Here is an 18,064-nt window from a genome sequence, read left to right as displayed (position 1 = left end):
ACTCCAGGTGGCCGGTCTGTGTAGGCCACGTGCAGCAATATTCGTCCTTTAACAGTCACATTGAGATTTGTCCATAAAAGCTGATCACAGGTACCTTCTGCAAGTCCAGGGCGGGAAGGGTCGGCATCACTGACTGTGACAGCTCTGTGTTGATGTCCAACTCCTCCCACAGAGGTCATGCATTTTGCTTCGGTGACAGTCATTGTTCTGGCCTCCAGGTGAACTAGCGTGGAGGAAGGGGGGGGGGGAGTTTGGAACACACAGCATCCCTCCTGTGTGTGTGATCTCAGTGAACGTCACACACCGGTACCAAGTGTTGGTTTCGTGTGGGTTTCTGGGGTCCCACGACCAGTCCTCAAAGTTCTCATCACGTGACCATCTTTTACCTCGGTCGACATTGTCACTTGGTCTATTCAAGATTCAAGAGTTTTTATTCGCCATTCAGCTCATTCAGATGAGCCCATAGACCATAGCACGCTTCAACCACAACGCAGCAGAGGATCCACCTGGCATGTGGAGCCCCATTGCTACTAGGATCGCAGAGACACCGATATTTCCCATTGCCTAGTCAGAGTGGGGATCTTATGGATTCCATTCTTCACCAACATTGAGACGCTCCGCCCTAAACGACGAGGCCCCTTTGTAGTCAGACTTCCCCCCACTCCGAAAATGGGGTACAGCACTCTCTGTAACGTCCAGTGGTTGAGGTGAAACTTCGCTGGGCCTTCCAGCAATGTTCAGTGCAGTGCGGGTAGTCAGCAAGACTTGGAATGGCCCCTCCCACCATGGCTGGCCCAGTTTCTCCTTTTTGATGACGTTTATCTCGTCCCAGTCTCCTGGTTTGGAGCAGTTGTTGACCTGTGGGGAAGAAAGATCAGGCGGCAGTAAATTTGCATTTGACACATCTTTCATTTTGAGTTCTCTAATCATGCTATCTGCCAAGGACTGTTCTTCGTCTGTTCTTTGCAACTATTGTAGTCAATTTTATTGCCCTTTTTAACCGGGCAGATAGGAGTGTTTGCGAGAAGAGTTTGAGCACTTCCTAATGATTCCTCCTAACCAAAGACCATTTATGACAGGGGCTATCCCATTTATTGCCTCCTGTTTTAAAGGAGATTCTCTGGTCTTGGTCGGATCTGGGCTGGGGGAATGGATGTTAAATCCTGTAGCAAATGGTTCCTTTGATCAGTCAAACAAATGTTGATAAGCCAAGGAAGCGCATAAGCGCGTGCCCTTCCAAACACATACACCACTTCCTCATAGCTTCTTTAGTCATTTTTTCAATAATCTACCAATTGTTTACAGCAAAACTTTGAAAAGCTTGAGAAAATTTTAACTTAATGGTATGACGCCGTATTTTCCGGACTATAAGTCGCTCCGGAGTATAAGTCGCACCAGCCATAAAATGCCCCAAAAAGTGAAAAAAAAACATATATAAGTCGCTCCGGAGTATAAGTCGCATTTTGGGGGCAATTTATTCGACAAAATCCCACACCAAAAACAGTCATGAACGAGCAACAACAGGCTAAACGATAGGTATGCTAACGTGACAAACACAAACAAAGAGCTGAGAACGGGCCTGACGTAACATATAGAGTGATTAAGGACAACTATTACATGAATAACATGTTTATAAAACAATCGGTGTCACTCCAATTCATTAAATAGCAACAACAGGCTAAACGATAGGTATGCTAACGTGACAAACTCAAACAAAGAGCTGAGAACGGGCCTGACGTAATATATAGAGTGATTAAGGACAACTATTACATGAATAACATGTTTATAAAACCCTCGGTGTCACTCCAATTCATTAAATAGCAACAACAGGCTAAACGATAGGTATGCTAACGTGACAAACACAAACAAAGAGCTGAGAACGGGCCTGACGTAACATATAGAGTGATTAAGGACAACTATTACATGAATAACATGTTTATAAAACCATCGGTGTCACTCCAATTCATTAAATCCATCGATCGTTCTTTGTCAACAATGGGTGCGCACGGCTGAGGGCGCTTGCACTTCAAAATATTCCACAGGCTCATATAACGATAGATAAACTATATTTCAAATAACTATAATACAAGCCAATAATATTATCAAACCATCCGTGCACTTTAATTCCATTACATCCATCGATCAAATTCCTCGTCCTTTGTCAACATCGCCGCGCGTGCGCCCTGACGTCAGCCTCGTCTTTATTCCACAGATCTACTATATAACTATATTGTAGCGTTAACAAAATACAAGGATAGACGTGGGTTTGGTAAACGGCTCTTTATTAAACAAAACAAACTTCCAAGCGTGTGGCGGCGTGGACTTCCAGACAAACTGGGCGTGCGTAATGGCCATGTCCGAGCCCCGCGCACCGTTTGCGGACAGCCACTCGGCCGAGCGCCGGCCCCCGACTAAGCGGAGACCGGGCGCGCGTAAAAGCCATAATAGTTTTTAAAACCTTCTATGTCACTCCAAATCCTTAATTCCTTCAAACTCTTTGTCCTCCGTGTCACTTAGAAATGATCACCGCTAATGATGCCGGTAGTCCTTGTGTGGGCACTTTGTATGTAAACAACCGGCGCGCCGCGCTACTGACGTCACTTGAAATAGTAATCCATTGGTATATCACGGTTCTCCAAACTTTCTTTCTGCTGCTCGATTACTGTTTTCAGCTGCATATTTTACAACTTGAAGTTTGTAACCTGCAAAATATGACTTTCTTTTTGGTGCCATTTTTCTTAAACCCACCCAGTTGATGAGTCACGGTCAACGGTAAAATTTAGAGCGCCCTCATCCAGTTTCGTCTGAAAATATAATTTTTTTTGGTTGTTTTATCAAAGTCAAAGTCTGCTTTACCGTCGATTTTTTTTTTTTTTTATATACTAAGACACACAAAGAGATTGAAATTACGTTTCCACTATCCCTCGGTGAGATAGTACACATATGCATACAAGCAACACAAAAAAAAACCAAGAAGGCACTAACAATGAATAAATAAGAGTGTTGAATAAATGATAAATAAAGAAATAATAATAAATAATAATAATAAATATAAGAGGAGCAAAAATGGAGCAAGTGTACATACAGCAGACAGTGGACTTGGATATGGTGCTTTAAAGTGTTAATTGCTTTATTTGATGTTTTCTCTATTTTTTATGTTTTGAATATGTTCAAGATAACGATATAAAAGCATGTGAAGTGATCAACTATACTAAAAATAACATGGGAAGTGGTCAACTATACTTGTAAGTGATGTCTTAATGATCAAGTAAAAATTTGTGAAAAAAAACATATATAAGTCGCTCCTGAGTATAAGTCGCCCCCCCACCCAAACTATGAAAAAAAACGCGACTTATAGTCCGGAAATTACGGTATTAGAGAATCCATATGTCATAAGCGCATGCCCTTCCAACAGCTACACCACTTCCTCATAGCTTATTTAGTCACTTTTCAATCATCTTCCGATTGCTTCAAGCAAAAGTTTGAAAAGCTTGAGAAAATTTTAATAATGGTATGACACCAAATGTATTAAAGAATCCATATGTCGTAAAGTGTTGTATTATTACTATCTTTCACTATCTGTCCTACTCCCTCCCTCCTTCTGAGACTTGGCAATGCCCATGCCTCACACCTTGACAAACGTTTTGGGAGGATGTGTTCTTTACTACATATGATTCTATCATCATTTAATTTGACTTTCTTTCCACAACGCTTCTCAATTTCCCGGTTCACACATCTTCTGCATGTGTTACTGGTTCTCCAGTTTTTTGTCTCTAGTTAACTATCAATCCAAAAGCAACTTTTTTTTTCTTAGCATTTAACTTACTCAAAATCACTCTTTCTTCAAAGTTGCTCAACTAATTTTCCATAGTAGTCTCCAACAACTTCAACCATTCAACCTGTATTTTCCTTTCATTCAGGCAATCATTCATCATTTAAATCTCACACAGTCTCCAAAAAGGAGTCTTTCTATCAGATTGGTCTCAATTTATCCAAGCTCTCCACACAACATACATACCGTATTTTTCGGACTATAAGTCGCGGCTTTTTTCATAGTTTGGGTGGGGGGGCGACTTATATTGAGGAGCGAATTATATGTGAATTTTTTCATAAATTTTCAAAATTAGAAAAAAAAGCGAAACCGTGATAAACGAACCGCGATGTAGCAAGGGATTACTGTAATTTGAATTTCAAGTGACGTCAGCAGCGCGGCGCGGCGCGGCGCGGCGTGCGCGGCGGTTGTTTACAAAAAGGACAGAGATTGATCACAGGATGACGAAGATGACGAAGGGCCCCACGTACTACCGGCATCATTAGTGGCTTTGATTGTAAGTAACACGGAAGACGACGTAACACATCTCCTGCATGTGTTACAGGTTCTCCAGTTTTCTTTTTTTCTCTAGTTAATTATCAATCCAAAAACAACCTTTTTTTTCTCAGCATTTAACTTACTCAAAATCACTCTTTCTTCAAAGTTGCTCTACCAACCTTCCATAGCAGTCACCAACAACTTCAACCTTCCATAGCAGTCACCAACAACTTCAACCATTCAACCTGTATTTTCCTTTCATTCAGGTAATCATTCATCAATGCTCATTTGCATCTGACACACAGTCTGTCTATCACATTGGGCCCAATTCATCCAAGCCCCCCACACAACATTCATATACCATTTTCAACTCAACGTTCCTGATAGAACAATCCACCAATCCAAAATAAAACTGCTGGCAAATCATTCCGAAATTTTCTTTGTTTTTAAATTCAAAGAACTCAATTGCTCAGATTTAGCCCGCATATAGAAGTTTGTATAATCTCATAACACAACCAATCAATTATTCCTATTAAATGTAGCATTACAATGTCTTAAATTCACAATTTTGCTTCTTCCAATTCCTGAAAGCATGTTCTGTCGTTTTTTTTTTTTTTTTTTCGAATTTCTCATGAGGGCTTGACACTAACATGCACTAGTGTGGATCAGTTTCTGCTCGCAAACAGATTTCTCTCTTTTCCTCTCATTTTTATCTTTCAAAATCATTTCTGTTCTGCGGTGCAAATTGGATAGACCACAGTCTAGTAAATTTCTTTATACTAAAACTTTAGCCAGTGTTCATCAGTTTAACATATACGCACACACATGCACAGCTTTCACGTGCGAAAGGTAGGTCCCAGCCCCAATGATTTGTCACAGGCTGGCCATTTCCTGCGGTCGATCATGAGCTGGTCCCTCCCACGCACACGAGGACAGCACATTCTAATTTTTCATTTATCTTTTAGAAGCAAGTTGTATTTATTTACCACTTGATTTGCAAATTTTAACTTTAGTGTACACACACAATTTGATCTCTGGTCATTTGTCATTGGGCATACAAACAGCATTGTCATACTTCTTGTATGGACGGGAGCTCTAATAATTTTATTACTGTTGGGTTGACAACATTTATCTGAAATCAATCTCGGAGACGGCAGGTCTTTCTTGGCTTAGCGTTTTCTCCTGCGCAGAAGGGCGCATCCCAGACACACGCAGCAAGTGTGGCTGAGACTCGCGCTTTGCTCTGAGTTTAGCCGTGCTTTTATTGAGAGAGAAACAAAGGGGCAAGTGTACATGGTCGAGTAGGTTTCCAGACAGGAAAAACATTCCATAGCTATATCCCATTACCACAGAACGCAGGGGGTACTCTTATGGACGGGGCAGTATGGACGTCTCATGACCATTAGTTCAACAAAGACGTAGTCTTTAGTGCCTCTGGGAATACATTGCTGTGCCGTACTCATGACTTCAACTTAAATAAGACCTTTGTCTGCTTCAGCCGTCCCATGACAATCACATGATCTGCACATGTCTAGCTAACTGTGGGGCTTATTGTATAGCGCGGCTAATGACTGCCATATGCCCCCAAGTCATTTTCACGAGGCCAGATACTGCGGAGAATCTTGCACACAAAAGTAGTTACATAGAATCCAATGATAAAAAGTATATCATTTCCAACATTCCCCCCTGTTTAACATTGGAATTCATGGGAAAACAAAACATCAACTAATAACTACATATGTGTATAAATGAGTATATGCTTACACAATATAGTATAGTACCATCAAAAAGCATGAAAGTTTACATTCCAGAGTTTATCAGAACTACAGCTCTCCATTCGGCTTTGGCTAAGTTCGTCATAATGGAATGTTTTTTCCCTTTTTTTCTTTTGGATCATTAATAGGAAGAAAAATAGACAGGTAGGTGATTTACGCAAGGTGGTCCCACTCATCTTGTTCACGCTGGACCAACATGATATTCTGGACAGCAAACGCTGATGTCAACATTTTAGTCATCATGTGACGAATACAAGGTATGATGCACGATGTAAAAATACAGAGAAATAACAGTATGGCAACTAAAACAATTGCAACCTTCAAGAGAAGTTGCCTCCAATCACCGTAAAACAGCCACCAAAAGGGATGGGCATCCTTGGCTGGAGCTTCATCTTGGGACATAGCCTTACGGAGGTTCCGAAGTCCTTGTAGCGCATATTCGATGTGGGTGTCATTTTCTCCTGGGATGTAGGTACAACAGGAAGTACCAACTATTTCACACACACCTCCTTTTTCGGCAGTCAGGAGGTCCAAAACCATTCGGGACTGTCGTGCCATTAGTCTCAGCGCCTGCAGCTCTGTCTGGTAACCTGTAAGGGCTTCAAGAGTAAAATTGGCAAAGCTCTTCAACCTGTAGTCCATGGTTTCTATTCTGAGAATAGTTTTAGCCACACCCGCCTGTGGAAAGAGTGTGAGCGCCACCTTTTGTCCTGTGCTCCAAAGCTTGTATTCATCTGGTACGTCTGAGCCCCAGACACTGTCGTAGGGACGGAAGGTGGGAGCCACAGCTGCACGGGTCTTTCGTTGATGATGTTCCTGAAAATGTGTCAGACTGAGGAACACAGTGTGATCTGACACATATACGGGGGCACATGTGCCATCCCATTGTCCGGGAAGGACTGCGTAGCCTCGGCGACCACAGAGCCACCATCCCCCTTCGATGATAGAATGGGGATTTTCGCCTCCTGCTAGGATTTGTCTGATTGCTACTGTGGTATTCATCGAGGTCTCGCCGGTACCTTCTAGAAGTGCGGTGGTGATGCAGCGCTTTGTATCTCCCACCTTTATTCCATCAACACGTCTTCGTCGGAAGCACAAGGGATGTGAGATGGCTTTACTCACTTCGAGAGTCACTGGAGCGGGTGTGACAATAGAACTTTTTGCCACTATTGTGAATGGCCTGGAGATGTTGTAACAGGGATGGGTGGCCAGTTGTGCATCGGTAATTCCTGACCGTTTCAGTCCTTCGAGGGGATTAAACCCAAAAGCCCTTAGTAATGCGAAACACCATCCATTTTTCTCTGGCATCGGTCGGGCATGTAGGACGGGCTGTTGACTTGATCGTGGCATTATGGACCATACGTAACATTCAGTTTGGTTGGATGCTTTGGCCAACATTGACACATACTGGTACCACATGTTGTCTGCATGTGGTATATCTGGGTTTATCGTTATATACTTTGTCAACAGTTCGGTCGTCATTCTCTTGATTCGGGTGGGAGTTCCCCTTTCCCCTTGGGGACCCTGGACACTCCATGTCATCGGCAAGCATGCTAGAGCCACAGCACAGACAAGCACTCCTCCGAGTGCCATTTTCCGTTCAGTTCCACAGAGCCACCTGAACCCCCAGGGAGCTAAATGGTCAGGATTCTTAGATCTTCACCGGTTTGAGACTGATGCCAAACTATAATTGACACCCTCTTTGTAGCCAGACTTCGTCCTGACCGGGGCCTAGGGGTCAAGCACTCTCTGCAGCTTACAGTGGCTGAGATGTATCCAGGTGGGTCTTTCTGCAATCTTGACAGCGGTGGGTGCGGCGAGTAGGACTTGGAATGGTCCCTTCCACCGGGGTGAAGACCACGTCTTTCTCTTGATTACTTTGATGAAAACCCAGTCGCCTGGTTTCGCTGAGTCATCCTGTGGGGATAAAGGAGTGGAGGGCAGTAAATTTGCATTTGAGACTTCTTTCATTTGCATGGTTTTGATCATGTAGTCGGCTAAAGTTAGCTCTTCTGTGGCTATGTCTAGATCATGTGAGAACAGAGGGAGCCTGTATGCTCTGCCATGAATGATCTCATAAGGGGTTAAACCCTTGCTACAGGGCGTAATCCTCATATAGAGTTTTACCAAATCTAGACATTCGGGCCATGGTCTTCCTGTTTCTGCCATGCATTTGGTTAGTCTATTTTTAATTGTTCCATTTGTCCTTTCAACAAGGCCAGCGCTTGATGGATGATAGGAACAATGATTTTTTAATGTAATCTGCAAATGTTCAGCCATTTTGTTAATGACTGAATTGACAAAATGTGGCCCATTGTCGCTGTAAATGGTCTCTGGGATGCCATAGTTGGGAATGATGGTCTTGCAGATAGCCTTTGCTACTGTTATAGCATCTGCATTTTTTGCTGGGACTATTTCTGTCCACCTTGAAAAGGAATCGATTAGGACTAAACAGTATTTGTACATTCCACACCTGTTTAGTTCTATGAAGTCCATATGCAACATTTGAAACGGGTATGTTGGTTCCGGGAATTTTCCTCTTTTAGGCCTTACGTTCCCTTGTGGATTATTTCTTATGCATACTTCACATGCTCTACAAAAAAGTTTTGAGTACAAATTGAAACCATATGTTGTAAAGTGTTGTGATATTAGCTCCTGCATCCCCTCTGTCGACACATGAGTACTTCCATGTGTCAAAATCGCAGCTGCTTTAAAAAGGGATTTAGGGAGAACAGGCTTATCATTTACAACGTATATGTCTTTGTCTGTCAGTTGTGCACCTTTGGCTATCCACATTTTCTGTTCCTGTTTAGGGGCTAAATGTTGCATATCATGCAGAATCTGTGTATTTATTAGTTCCTCCTTATCTGACGGCAAGCTCAGAAATAGATCTGAGGTTCCATATTTGCCTGTAGCAGCTTCCTTTGCTATTTTATCTGCTAGGGCATTGCCCAGTGATACCAAGTCTTTCCTCCGTGTGTGTGCCTCGCATTTGCAAATTGCAAGCTTTGTGGGCAACATTACCGCCTGGAGGAGCTGGATTAGAAGTTGTGCATGTGTTGTTTGTTTTCCTGTTGAAGTTATCATTCCACGCCTTTCCCATTGTTTTGCAAAATAAAAAACTGTTGAAAATGCATACTGGCTGTCTGTATATACAGTCAGGTCTTGTCCATCTGCTAGAGTGCATGCTCTGGTCAGTGCAATGATTTCAGCTGCTTGGGCTGAGAAATGCGAAGGAAGCGTTGCCGCTTCTATCACTGTATCTGGGTTTTCCACTACAGCATAACCTGTCTGCGTTTTTCCTATTGGTGTTCTTGAGCAAGATCCATCTACAAACCACGTTTTACCTGAGGTGAGTGGTGTGTCTGACAGATCTGCTCTGGGCAGCTGCAGTTGTTCAGTTTCCTCTACACAATTATGAGGTATACCATTATTTGGTGTAGGGAGTAAAGTAGCTGGATTTAATATAGTGCAGCGTTTAATGGTTATGTGTGGCTGTGACAGCAACAGAGCTGTGTAGGACAAATGCCTGGCTGGAGACAGCATGTTCATTTTACTTTGAAGTAGCAACACATCAACAGCATGTGGTACAAACAGGTCTGTGGGATGGAACAAGATAACATCTGCTGACGATTCTACTGCCATTGCGGCGGCACATATAGCCTGAACACATGGTGGCAAAGCTCTAGCTACAGGGTCAAGTCTTTTGGAATAGAAAGCTATTGGTAGCCATTTCATACCGTGTTGTTGAGTCAGCACTGATGTCATAAACCCATCTTTACAGTCCACTGTTTGCATAAACCTTTTGCTATAATCAGGTAGGATCAAATTTGTTGTTTGAACCAATGCCATTTTCAATTTTGTGAATGCTTCTTCTGCTTCTGGTGTCCATGTGATTTTATCTTTGAGTGCTAATAGCTGTCCATGAGCTACCTCTATCAGTGGTTGAGCCATTTCAGCATAGAATGGAACCCATGCTCTGCAGTAATTACATAGTCCTAAGAAAGACATAAGTTGTTTCTTTGTGACAGGTCGTGGTGTGTCTAATATAGCTTGTTTCCTGCCCTGTTGTACCACTCTTCCCTTTGCTGAGAGTGTATGACCAAGATAATTTACTTCTGGTTTTACCCATTGTAACTTCTGTTTGCTGATATTTGGCTGCAATGAATTTAGTAATGTGTGCGGATCAGGAACATTTGGTGCTCTGGTCTGCACTGCATCATTTACAGCTCTCAAATCCTGGATCATTCTCCACTTTGATGCCTCTGCTTTTTTAACTGGGAATATAGGTGTATTACATGGAGAGTCATTACATTTCCTAATTATTCCTGCTTTTAATAGGTCTTTAATGACTGGTTCAATGCCTATAGAAGCTTCAGGCTTCAGAGGATACTGTTTTACTCTGGGTCTGTAAGAAGATATCGGTTTAATTTCCACAGGTGGAATGGCTGTAATCAGACCAACATCTGTCGGGCCCGTGGCCCACACAACAGGATCTACATTCTTCAAATCTTTTTCATCCTCTTCTGAAAATGCAATTGTTGCTGTCTGTCATTCTAGGGCATGGATTTTTGGGGTAGCTGTAAATAACATGCAAAATTTATGTCTGTACATGTCACAGCTTGGGCTGTATTCGCAACTTGGAGCTTCCCATCCCATTTCACAAGGCTTATAATCAGTTGCTGTGACAGCTATTTTTAGCTTCGGACCAGTATCTTTCCACTGAATATGCTCTGGTTTCAAAAGTGACACGTGGGGTATTGACCCTCCTCTATACATGTTTTTTAGATTTGTAGGTAAGATTACTGTGGCACCTGCAAATGATCTGTGATCAGAATATATATAGTCAATGGACACTGGAACGGAGGGCTGGTTTAGGAACTCCTCACTATATTCACTATCTGTACATGGTGAAACTTTCATTGTGACATGTAATTTGGTGTACTGCATTTCATCTTGTAAATCAGAAATGGTGGATTTTGCAAATTTGATCAGATCTGCAGTTTCTCGGTCACAGAGGGAGTGTGGGAAATCAAGTGAATAGTAAACGGCTTCATCATCCTCTGTGAGTAAGAGGTGTGGCACTCTGGCTGCTGTCATCCCATCTTTTAGTGGGAACACAGCTATGCCCAGAGCTGACATTAAGTCCCTTCCCAGGAGATTTACAGGACAGTGTGGTGAATAGACAACTGGTGCTGAAATCACGCTGCCTGTTTCTGGATCTTTAACCTTTAGTGGTAGGGTCATGTGTTCCAAGTATGTCTGACCATTAGCTGTTTTGACCCAAATTAACTGTTTTCCAGTGGTCAGGCCCTTAACTTTGTGTCTTAAAACTGATGTACAGGCGCCAGAATCACACAAAAAGGTTACTTTTTGTTCATTAACAATTAAATCTATTAATGGTTTTTCTTTTAAGTGACTCAATGATTCGACTGCTGTAAAAACATCCAAGAGATCATGCCTGTCTTCAACATTTAGTCATGTGCTCTGTTCTGGCCTCGGTCCTTTTTTCTTTTTAGGACATTCTTTGGCCCAGTGGCCTTTTTCTCCACAATACCAGCAAGCATTGGGGTCGCCAGACCAGCGGGGAGGACTTTTGGATGCTGATCCTCTACCTCTCCCCCTGAAATTTCCTCTGCGTCCACCTCGGCCTCGATAGGGCAGGTGGTTCTGATAGAAGAATTCTGATTCTTCCACGCAGTCCGAGTCTGCCCAAAAAACTCCAGCTGACCCTGTTGGAGTTTTAGGTTTCTTTACAATTTTAGCAGCATGTCTAGCCCATTGCATTACAGTGGAAACACTAGCTGTGTCTACCTCTACATTGTGTTTCCGAATCCATTCACTGATTTTGGATTCCATTCCATTTAAAAGGGCATTTTTTAATTGTTGTTGGTAGGGGCCTGCGTCTTGGTCGTCTGCGGGAATTCCACTGTGAACTCTAAATTCTTTTTCAAATCTCACCCTAAAGTCATCAACATCCTCACCCAATTTTTGTTTTATCCCTGCCAAACGTCCATAATCAGCTCTTCTCCTAAATGTTGTTCTACATCGGTCCCATAAAGCGTTTAATTGAGCCAAATATGGACCTCTTAATTCTCCATCATTTGGGTATTGGAAAACTTCCCCTTGATTAGTTCTACCTGTGTAATCTCCCCTCACTCTTCCCCATAAACGAGGGATGGAGCACTGGAAAGCTTCTCCTGCCTCCCTACCATTTAATCTATATGAGTGTATTACTCCTTCCATGTCTCTGATCCAGGATTCTACATCCTCTTGTGGATCAGGGATTCCCTCAACAGCTTCTCTGCACTCTCTGTTTGACCAAGGTCGAAACACATACATGTGTTGATTATTTGGTCCGTTGGCATTTGGATTAGGGACCTGAATCATGGGATAATTGCCCATTATCGGGTCGTCACCTTCCTCGTCTGAGTATTTGTCGCGTGTTAGTTCAGTCATTTTGTCTGGGACAGCCTGCGGCTGGACTGTCATTCGTCTTGTCTTTTGTCTAGTGTGCTGAGAAACCGGAGAATAGGGTGGGGGCACACTGGCTTCAGCTCTAGCTGCGGCCTGTAATTCCCTCGTGGGATATAGACTGGAATGCTCAGGTTGTGCTTGAACTGCTTCTCCATTCACTCCGTCAAGTCCTTGTGGTGCCACGTCATTTTGTCTCTGTCTTTGTCGTCCTTGTCCTTCATTGTCCTCTGGTTTGACAAAACAAATTGTACCAGTCATTTTATTTTGCTGTGCTTTTCGGTCCTCTCTAGCTTTTAGTCCAGCTATGCGTCGTTTTTCAGCCTCTTTTAACCATAACTTCGCACATCCCAATTCTTTTTCCTTTTCTTCTTTTTTCTTTCCTTTTTTCATAATCACACTAGCCTCAAGTTCGGCAACTACATTTTTCCACTGATCTACTTTAAGGTGACCAGTCACACCATACTTTTTGTTCCATTTTGTCAACCATTCGATACTGTCTGGAAAGTTATTTAACATATACTTTTCATCTCCTGATACCTTGTCAGTAACACTTTGACGGCCCCCCATTTTAATCAATTTGGTCCAACTGTCAAATCCTAGGGATTTCTAAAGTTGGAATGTTTCTTTAGTGGGATAACGACTTTCTGTGGTAATTCCTGCTTCGACCAGTTTACTGGTGAGGAATTCTTGCCTGTGCTTCCACAGAAATTCGTTATTTCTTCCCACTATGTTACATGCAGCACAATACCGAGTGATACGTGCTACCATTCACACCACGGAATTTTCTTAACACAACGAGGTGTATTTACGTCTACAAGTACATCTGTAGACCGAATTCCTATTATTTGGAATTCACAACAAGGACTCCGCCGCCCTTACCCGGGTACCCTTTTTCTGGGGACTGAAATACCCCAACCACGCGGCCAACGAAGAGATCTCACCAAGTCTCCGAGAGATTCCTCTTGAAGATTCCGTCAATCGTCACCGCCGAGAGGTGCTGAACTGGACTTCGCCGGCCTGGTGGATGAACGTCGCTCCCCAGGACTTTCTTCAGGCGTCCTTTGACCCCTGCCGTGCACGGATTCGGCGTCTTCAACACTCCTCGGATCAGCGAGCAGATTTTCAGGAAATCCCGGACGAGCCCCCAAAAATGTTGGGTTGACAACATTTATCTGAAATCAATCTCGGAGACGGCAGGTCTTTCTTGGCTCAGCGTTTTCTCCTGCGCAGAAGGGCGCATCCCAGACACACGCAGCAAGTGTGGCTGAGACTCGCGCTTTGCTCTGAGTTTAGCTGTGCTTTTATTGAGAGAGAAACAAAGGGGCAAGTGTACATGGTCGAGTAGGTTTCCAGACAGGAAAAACATTCCATACCATTACCACAAAACACAGGGGGTACTCTTATGGACGGGGCAGTATGGACGTCTCATGACCATTAGCTCAACAAAGACGTAGTCTTTAGTGCCTCTGGGAATACATTGCTGTGCCGTACTCATGACTTCAACTTAAATAAGACCTTTGTCTCTGGATTCTGTCCACAATTTAGGGAGCGCGTTATCTGCGCCTCACGGCAAAAGCCTTTGCCAATCACCTGTTATCCAATTTACTCACTGCGTGCTCGTTTGATTTCTTCAGATTTAGGAAAATGCAAAGACACTGAAGCAGAAATTAGACTTACACAGATTGGTTGAGTTCAATCACAATTCTTGTTCAAAAAGCTCTGTTTTCAGGAAAGTACAATACAGCGCTGGGCCCTTCAAGAGCGGAAAGTTTCCATTCAGAAAAGGCAAAGTCCAAGGTTGTTAGATCAGTTTTATATTCAGTAGTACATTGTGGGCCGGGATTGATGGGCGATGAGTCTTCGGGGTGGGGCAAGTTCGAAGCAGAGTCTGCTTGCATGGGAGTGGTGCTGATTATGGGCGATTCGGTGTGGAGGTGGGGGGCTGTTGGTGTGTGTGTGTGGAGGGGGGCTGTTGTCTTCCATCCCGTCTTTCGGCCTTGGCGATCATCTTTGGCCGAGTCTTTGGGTGGCTCCTTCTGGCACCTGCTGGTTTTATCTCCACATGACCTTCCTGTGAACATTCTTCTCCAATCTTAGACATACACTGCCGTACTGCTGGATTCTTTTAATTTTGTCATTTTGTACGAAATTATGTTAGCTTTTGGCTATGACATCATTAATCTATTGCTGTTCTTTTGATACATCGTGTCTTTGCTTATTCTTAGTTTAATCATGCTTCCAACCGTATCTTTTCTTTGTTAGGCAAACTATTTCCCTCTGTGCAGAGTGTTCAGTAGTAACCAAAAACTGGCGTCTAGCATTAGTCAAAACATAAGATACAATCAAGTACTGAACGGTCAAGACGACTCTGGTCATGTCCATGATTCAGAGAAAAAACATCAGGCATGCATTACACAGTTCCTTAAGGGTCATTAAGCTATTTAGGCAATATATCAAAAGTCATTTGTTATTTCAAAGTGCTCAGAAATATATCAGATCATAAAGTTATAAAAACCTTTCTCATCACCACTTATCAAAAATGTCTAGTGATGTCTTCTTTATTGATTTGGTGTGTAGGTATAATTATATGCTTAAAATGTTTCTTTTATTTATTTAAGATGTGAATATACTTGTCTGCTTATGTACTTTATTCAATGAGGTTTGAGCATATCTGTTTTTGTAGCTAGGCAGGACTTTTTGTATTTTGACCCCATTTCCTGCAATGTCAGGCCCGTTCTCAGCTCTTCGTTTGTGTTTATGTCACGTTAGCATACCTATCGTTTAGCCTGTTGTTGCTCGTTCATGCCTGTTCTTGGTGTTGGATTTTGTCGAATAAATTTCCCCCAAAATGCGACATTTACTCCGGAGCAACTTATATATGTTTTTTTTTTCACATTGTGCATTTTATGGCTAATGCGACCTATATTCCGGAGCGACTTTTAGTCCGAAAAATACGGTATATCATTTTTAACTCAATCTCTCGGATTTAACTCACATATAGAAGATTGTATACTCTTATAACACAACCAATCAATTATTCCTATTAAATCGAGCATTGCAATGTCTTAAATTCACAATTTTGCCTCACCCAATTCCTGAAAGCATGTTCTGTCTTTTTTTTTTTTTTTCTTTTCCCATGAGGGCTCGACACTACTAGCTTCTTCTTCTTCTGTCTCCTCATTGGGCTTTTTTCCCTTTCCGAAGAAGCTTTCCAAACATCTCAGTTTCTTGCTAATTTTTGCTTGCTTCGCGGGCTTTACTGGCGTGGCGTCACGTGACCGGGACGAGCGTCTTGACTAGAATTAACACAGATGCACCGACGGATGCCAATTTTTAAAGTATTTTTAAAATAAATGTTTACTCATTTTTGCTAGCTTTGCGGGCTTTACTGAGGAAACATCTCATGTGACCGGGACGAGCGTCTTGACCTGAATGTCAATAAAAAAACATTAAAAAAGTTTCTGTGCGGTTTGGCGGACCGGGGGTTGGGGACCCGTGGGATAGACCACAGTCTAGCAAATTTCGTTCCCCTAAAGGTTTAGCCAATTTCATCATTTTAACATGCGCATACACAGCTCTCACGCGCGAGGGATGGGGCCCGGCATCAATGATTCGTCACAGGCTGGCCATTTCCTGCAGTCGATCATGAGCTGGTTCCCGCCCACACACACGAGGACAGCACATTCTAATTCTGTATGTATCTTTTAGAAGCAATTTACATTTCTTTACCACTTGATTTGCAAATTTTAACCTTAATGTGCACACAATTTGATCCCTGGTCATTTGTCATTCTATAATCTAACGATGAATCTAAACCAAAAGTAACATGATTGTTGAAGTTCATCTTGTTTTTCCTTTTTTAAATCACTTCACTGGTTTCTTTTATATCAAACAAGTTGTTTTAGGTTCATTACCTGACATGTTTCGGCGGTTTCTTCCGCCTTCATCAGAGTGTCACAGATGTGATAGTGACGCGTCTTTATCAGCTGATGGATGAAGGCGTGGCTCACCTGTCAGATTTGAAAAAGTGAAAAGCAAAAGTGACATTTTTTTTTTCATTTAATGCACTCAGAATGTCTCATGTAGGGACATATATTATTTCTTTCTCTGTAGGAGCATGAGCGGTCAAAGGAGAGGAAGCTAGTCATGCTGAAAATTTGACTTTTTCTCTGCCTCTTCCTCCACCCTTTGATTGGTTTTGTTTTATGTTAGGGTTTTACAGAGTATCCTTATCGTATGATTATGTTGGAATGCAACCGGTAATGAATCCCATTCTATACAAGGTCGTAAAACATCCCCTGATATGTTTTGACTAGAGCACAAGGGCTTCCTATTCAGTCTACTCTTGCCCCCACTCTTTCTCTTAATAAATATGTCCTTGCAGTTGGTAGAGTTTCAGACTTCACTCCTTCAACGTGTGAACTCTCCACCTGAAGGTGTCTAAAAGAACTTGCTTGTCTCTCGTGTGGTTCTTGCGAAATAAGTTGGAGTGAGCAAATCTCTAACATTATGGTGCCGAAACCCGGGACCTCTCATACCCATCATCTGGCTGACGGAGGACGACGCGCTGTACACCGTCGACGGGCCAGCGTCCACTAGCCGGACCTGGTAAAGAAAGACCTGGGAAGGAAATTCTTTGCTGGGCCAGCATCTTAGGTCTGCCTTCGACTGACAGAGGTGGATTGACGGGACCCGGCAGTGCAACGAACCAGGGGACAAGTAAGTTAAAGGCCTGAAGTTGTGTGATTGTGTTGTTGTGAAACGCGTAAAAACAAAAAAAAAATAAAACAAAAAAACGACAGGTGCACGAGAGATACGGCTTTGGTTTATCCGAGCCATGAGATACGGCTTTGGTTTGTCCAAGCTATGAGATACGGCTTTGGTTTGTCCGAGCCATGAGATACGGCTTTGGTTTGTCCGAGCTATGAGATACGGCTTTGGTTTGTCTGAGCTATGAGATACGGCTTTGGTTTGTCCGAGCCATGAGAAAAATAAAAAGCGCTTGAGTTTGTGTGGTTGGGAGTGTGACTGGTAGGATAAATTGACTAAATAGCAGTTCTAGCATTGGTCCACGGCAATAATACAGGCTAGTAATTTGTTGAAAGGTCAATTTGTTGGGTTGACAACATTTATCTGAAATCAATCTCGGAGGCGGTAGGTCTTTTTGGCTTGGCGTTTTCTTCTGCGCAGAAGGACGCATCACAGACACACAGCAAGTGTGGCTGAGACCCGCGCTTTGCTCTGAGTTTTAGCCGTGCTTTTATTGAGAGAGAAACAAAGGGGCAAGTGTACATGGTCGAGTAGGTTTCCAGACAGGAAAAACATTCCATAGCTATATCCCATTACCACAGAACGCAGGGGGTACTCTTATGGACGGGGCAGTATGGACGTCTCATGACCATTAGTTCAACAAAGATGTAGTCTTTTTAGTGCCTCTGGGAATACATTGCTGTGCCGTACTCATGACTTCAACTTAAATAAGACCTTTGTCTGCTTCAGCCGT

The 18,064-nt window shown here is 42.8% G+C and overlaps 1 protein-coding gene across 3 annotated transcripts; it reads right to left on the bottom strand.

The window, feature by feature from the left end:
* Positions 1-5,118: 5,118 nt before the first annotated feature.
* Positions 5,119-16,845, bottom strand: LOC148395922 (uncharacterized). Of its 3 annotated transcripts, XR_015859175.1 has the most exons (4): positions 13,503-15,530; positions 6,787-8,001; positions 6,591-6,683; positions 6,477-6,509 (listed from the first exon to the last, which is right to left on the bottom strand). XR_015859175.1 is itself a non-coding variant. In XM_088379590.1 (3 exons), exon 3 carries the CDS (start codon positions 7,675-7,677, stop codon positions 6,238-6,240), a length of 1,440 nt encoding a protein of 479 aa, XP_088235716.1. In that variant the 5' UTR covers positions 7,678-8,001; positions 13,503-14,643; positions 16,476-16,845; the 3' UTR covers positions 5,119-6,237. The 3 variants fall into 3 exon arrangements, 2 of the variants coding, with proteins under 2 accessions (XP_088235716.1, XP_088235718.1); XM_088379590.1 differs by adding an exon at positions 16,476-16,845 and having other exon boundaries at positions 5,119-8,001; positions 13,503-14,643; XM_088379592.1 differs by lacking the exon at positions 6,477-6,509 and having other exon boundaries at positions 6,513-6,683; positions 13,503-15,529.
* Between the last annotated feature and the right edge of the window lie 1,219 nt (positions 16,846-18,064).

The sequence above is a fragment of the Syngnathus floridae genome, chromosome 6, assembly GCF_059516105.1.
Source record: "Syngnathus floridae isolate MCC-2025c chromosome 6, RoL_Sflo_1.0, whole genome shotgun sequence".
NCBI lineage: Eukaryota > Metazoa > Chordata > Actinopteri > Syngnathiformes > Syngnathidae > Syngnathus > Syngnathus floridae.
Note: the sequence above shows the minus strand (reverse complement) of the source record. Positions and strands in the feature narration are given on the sequence as shown.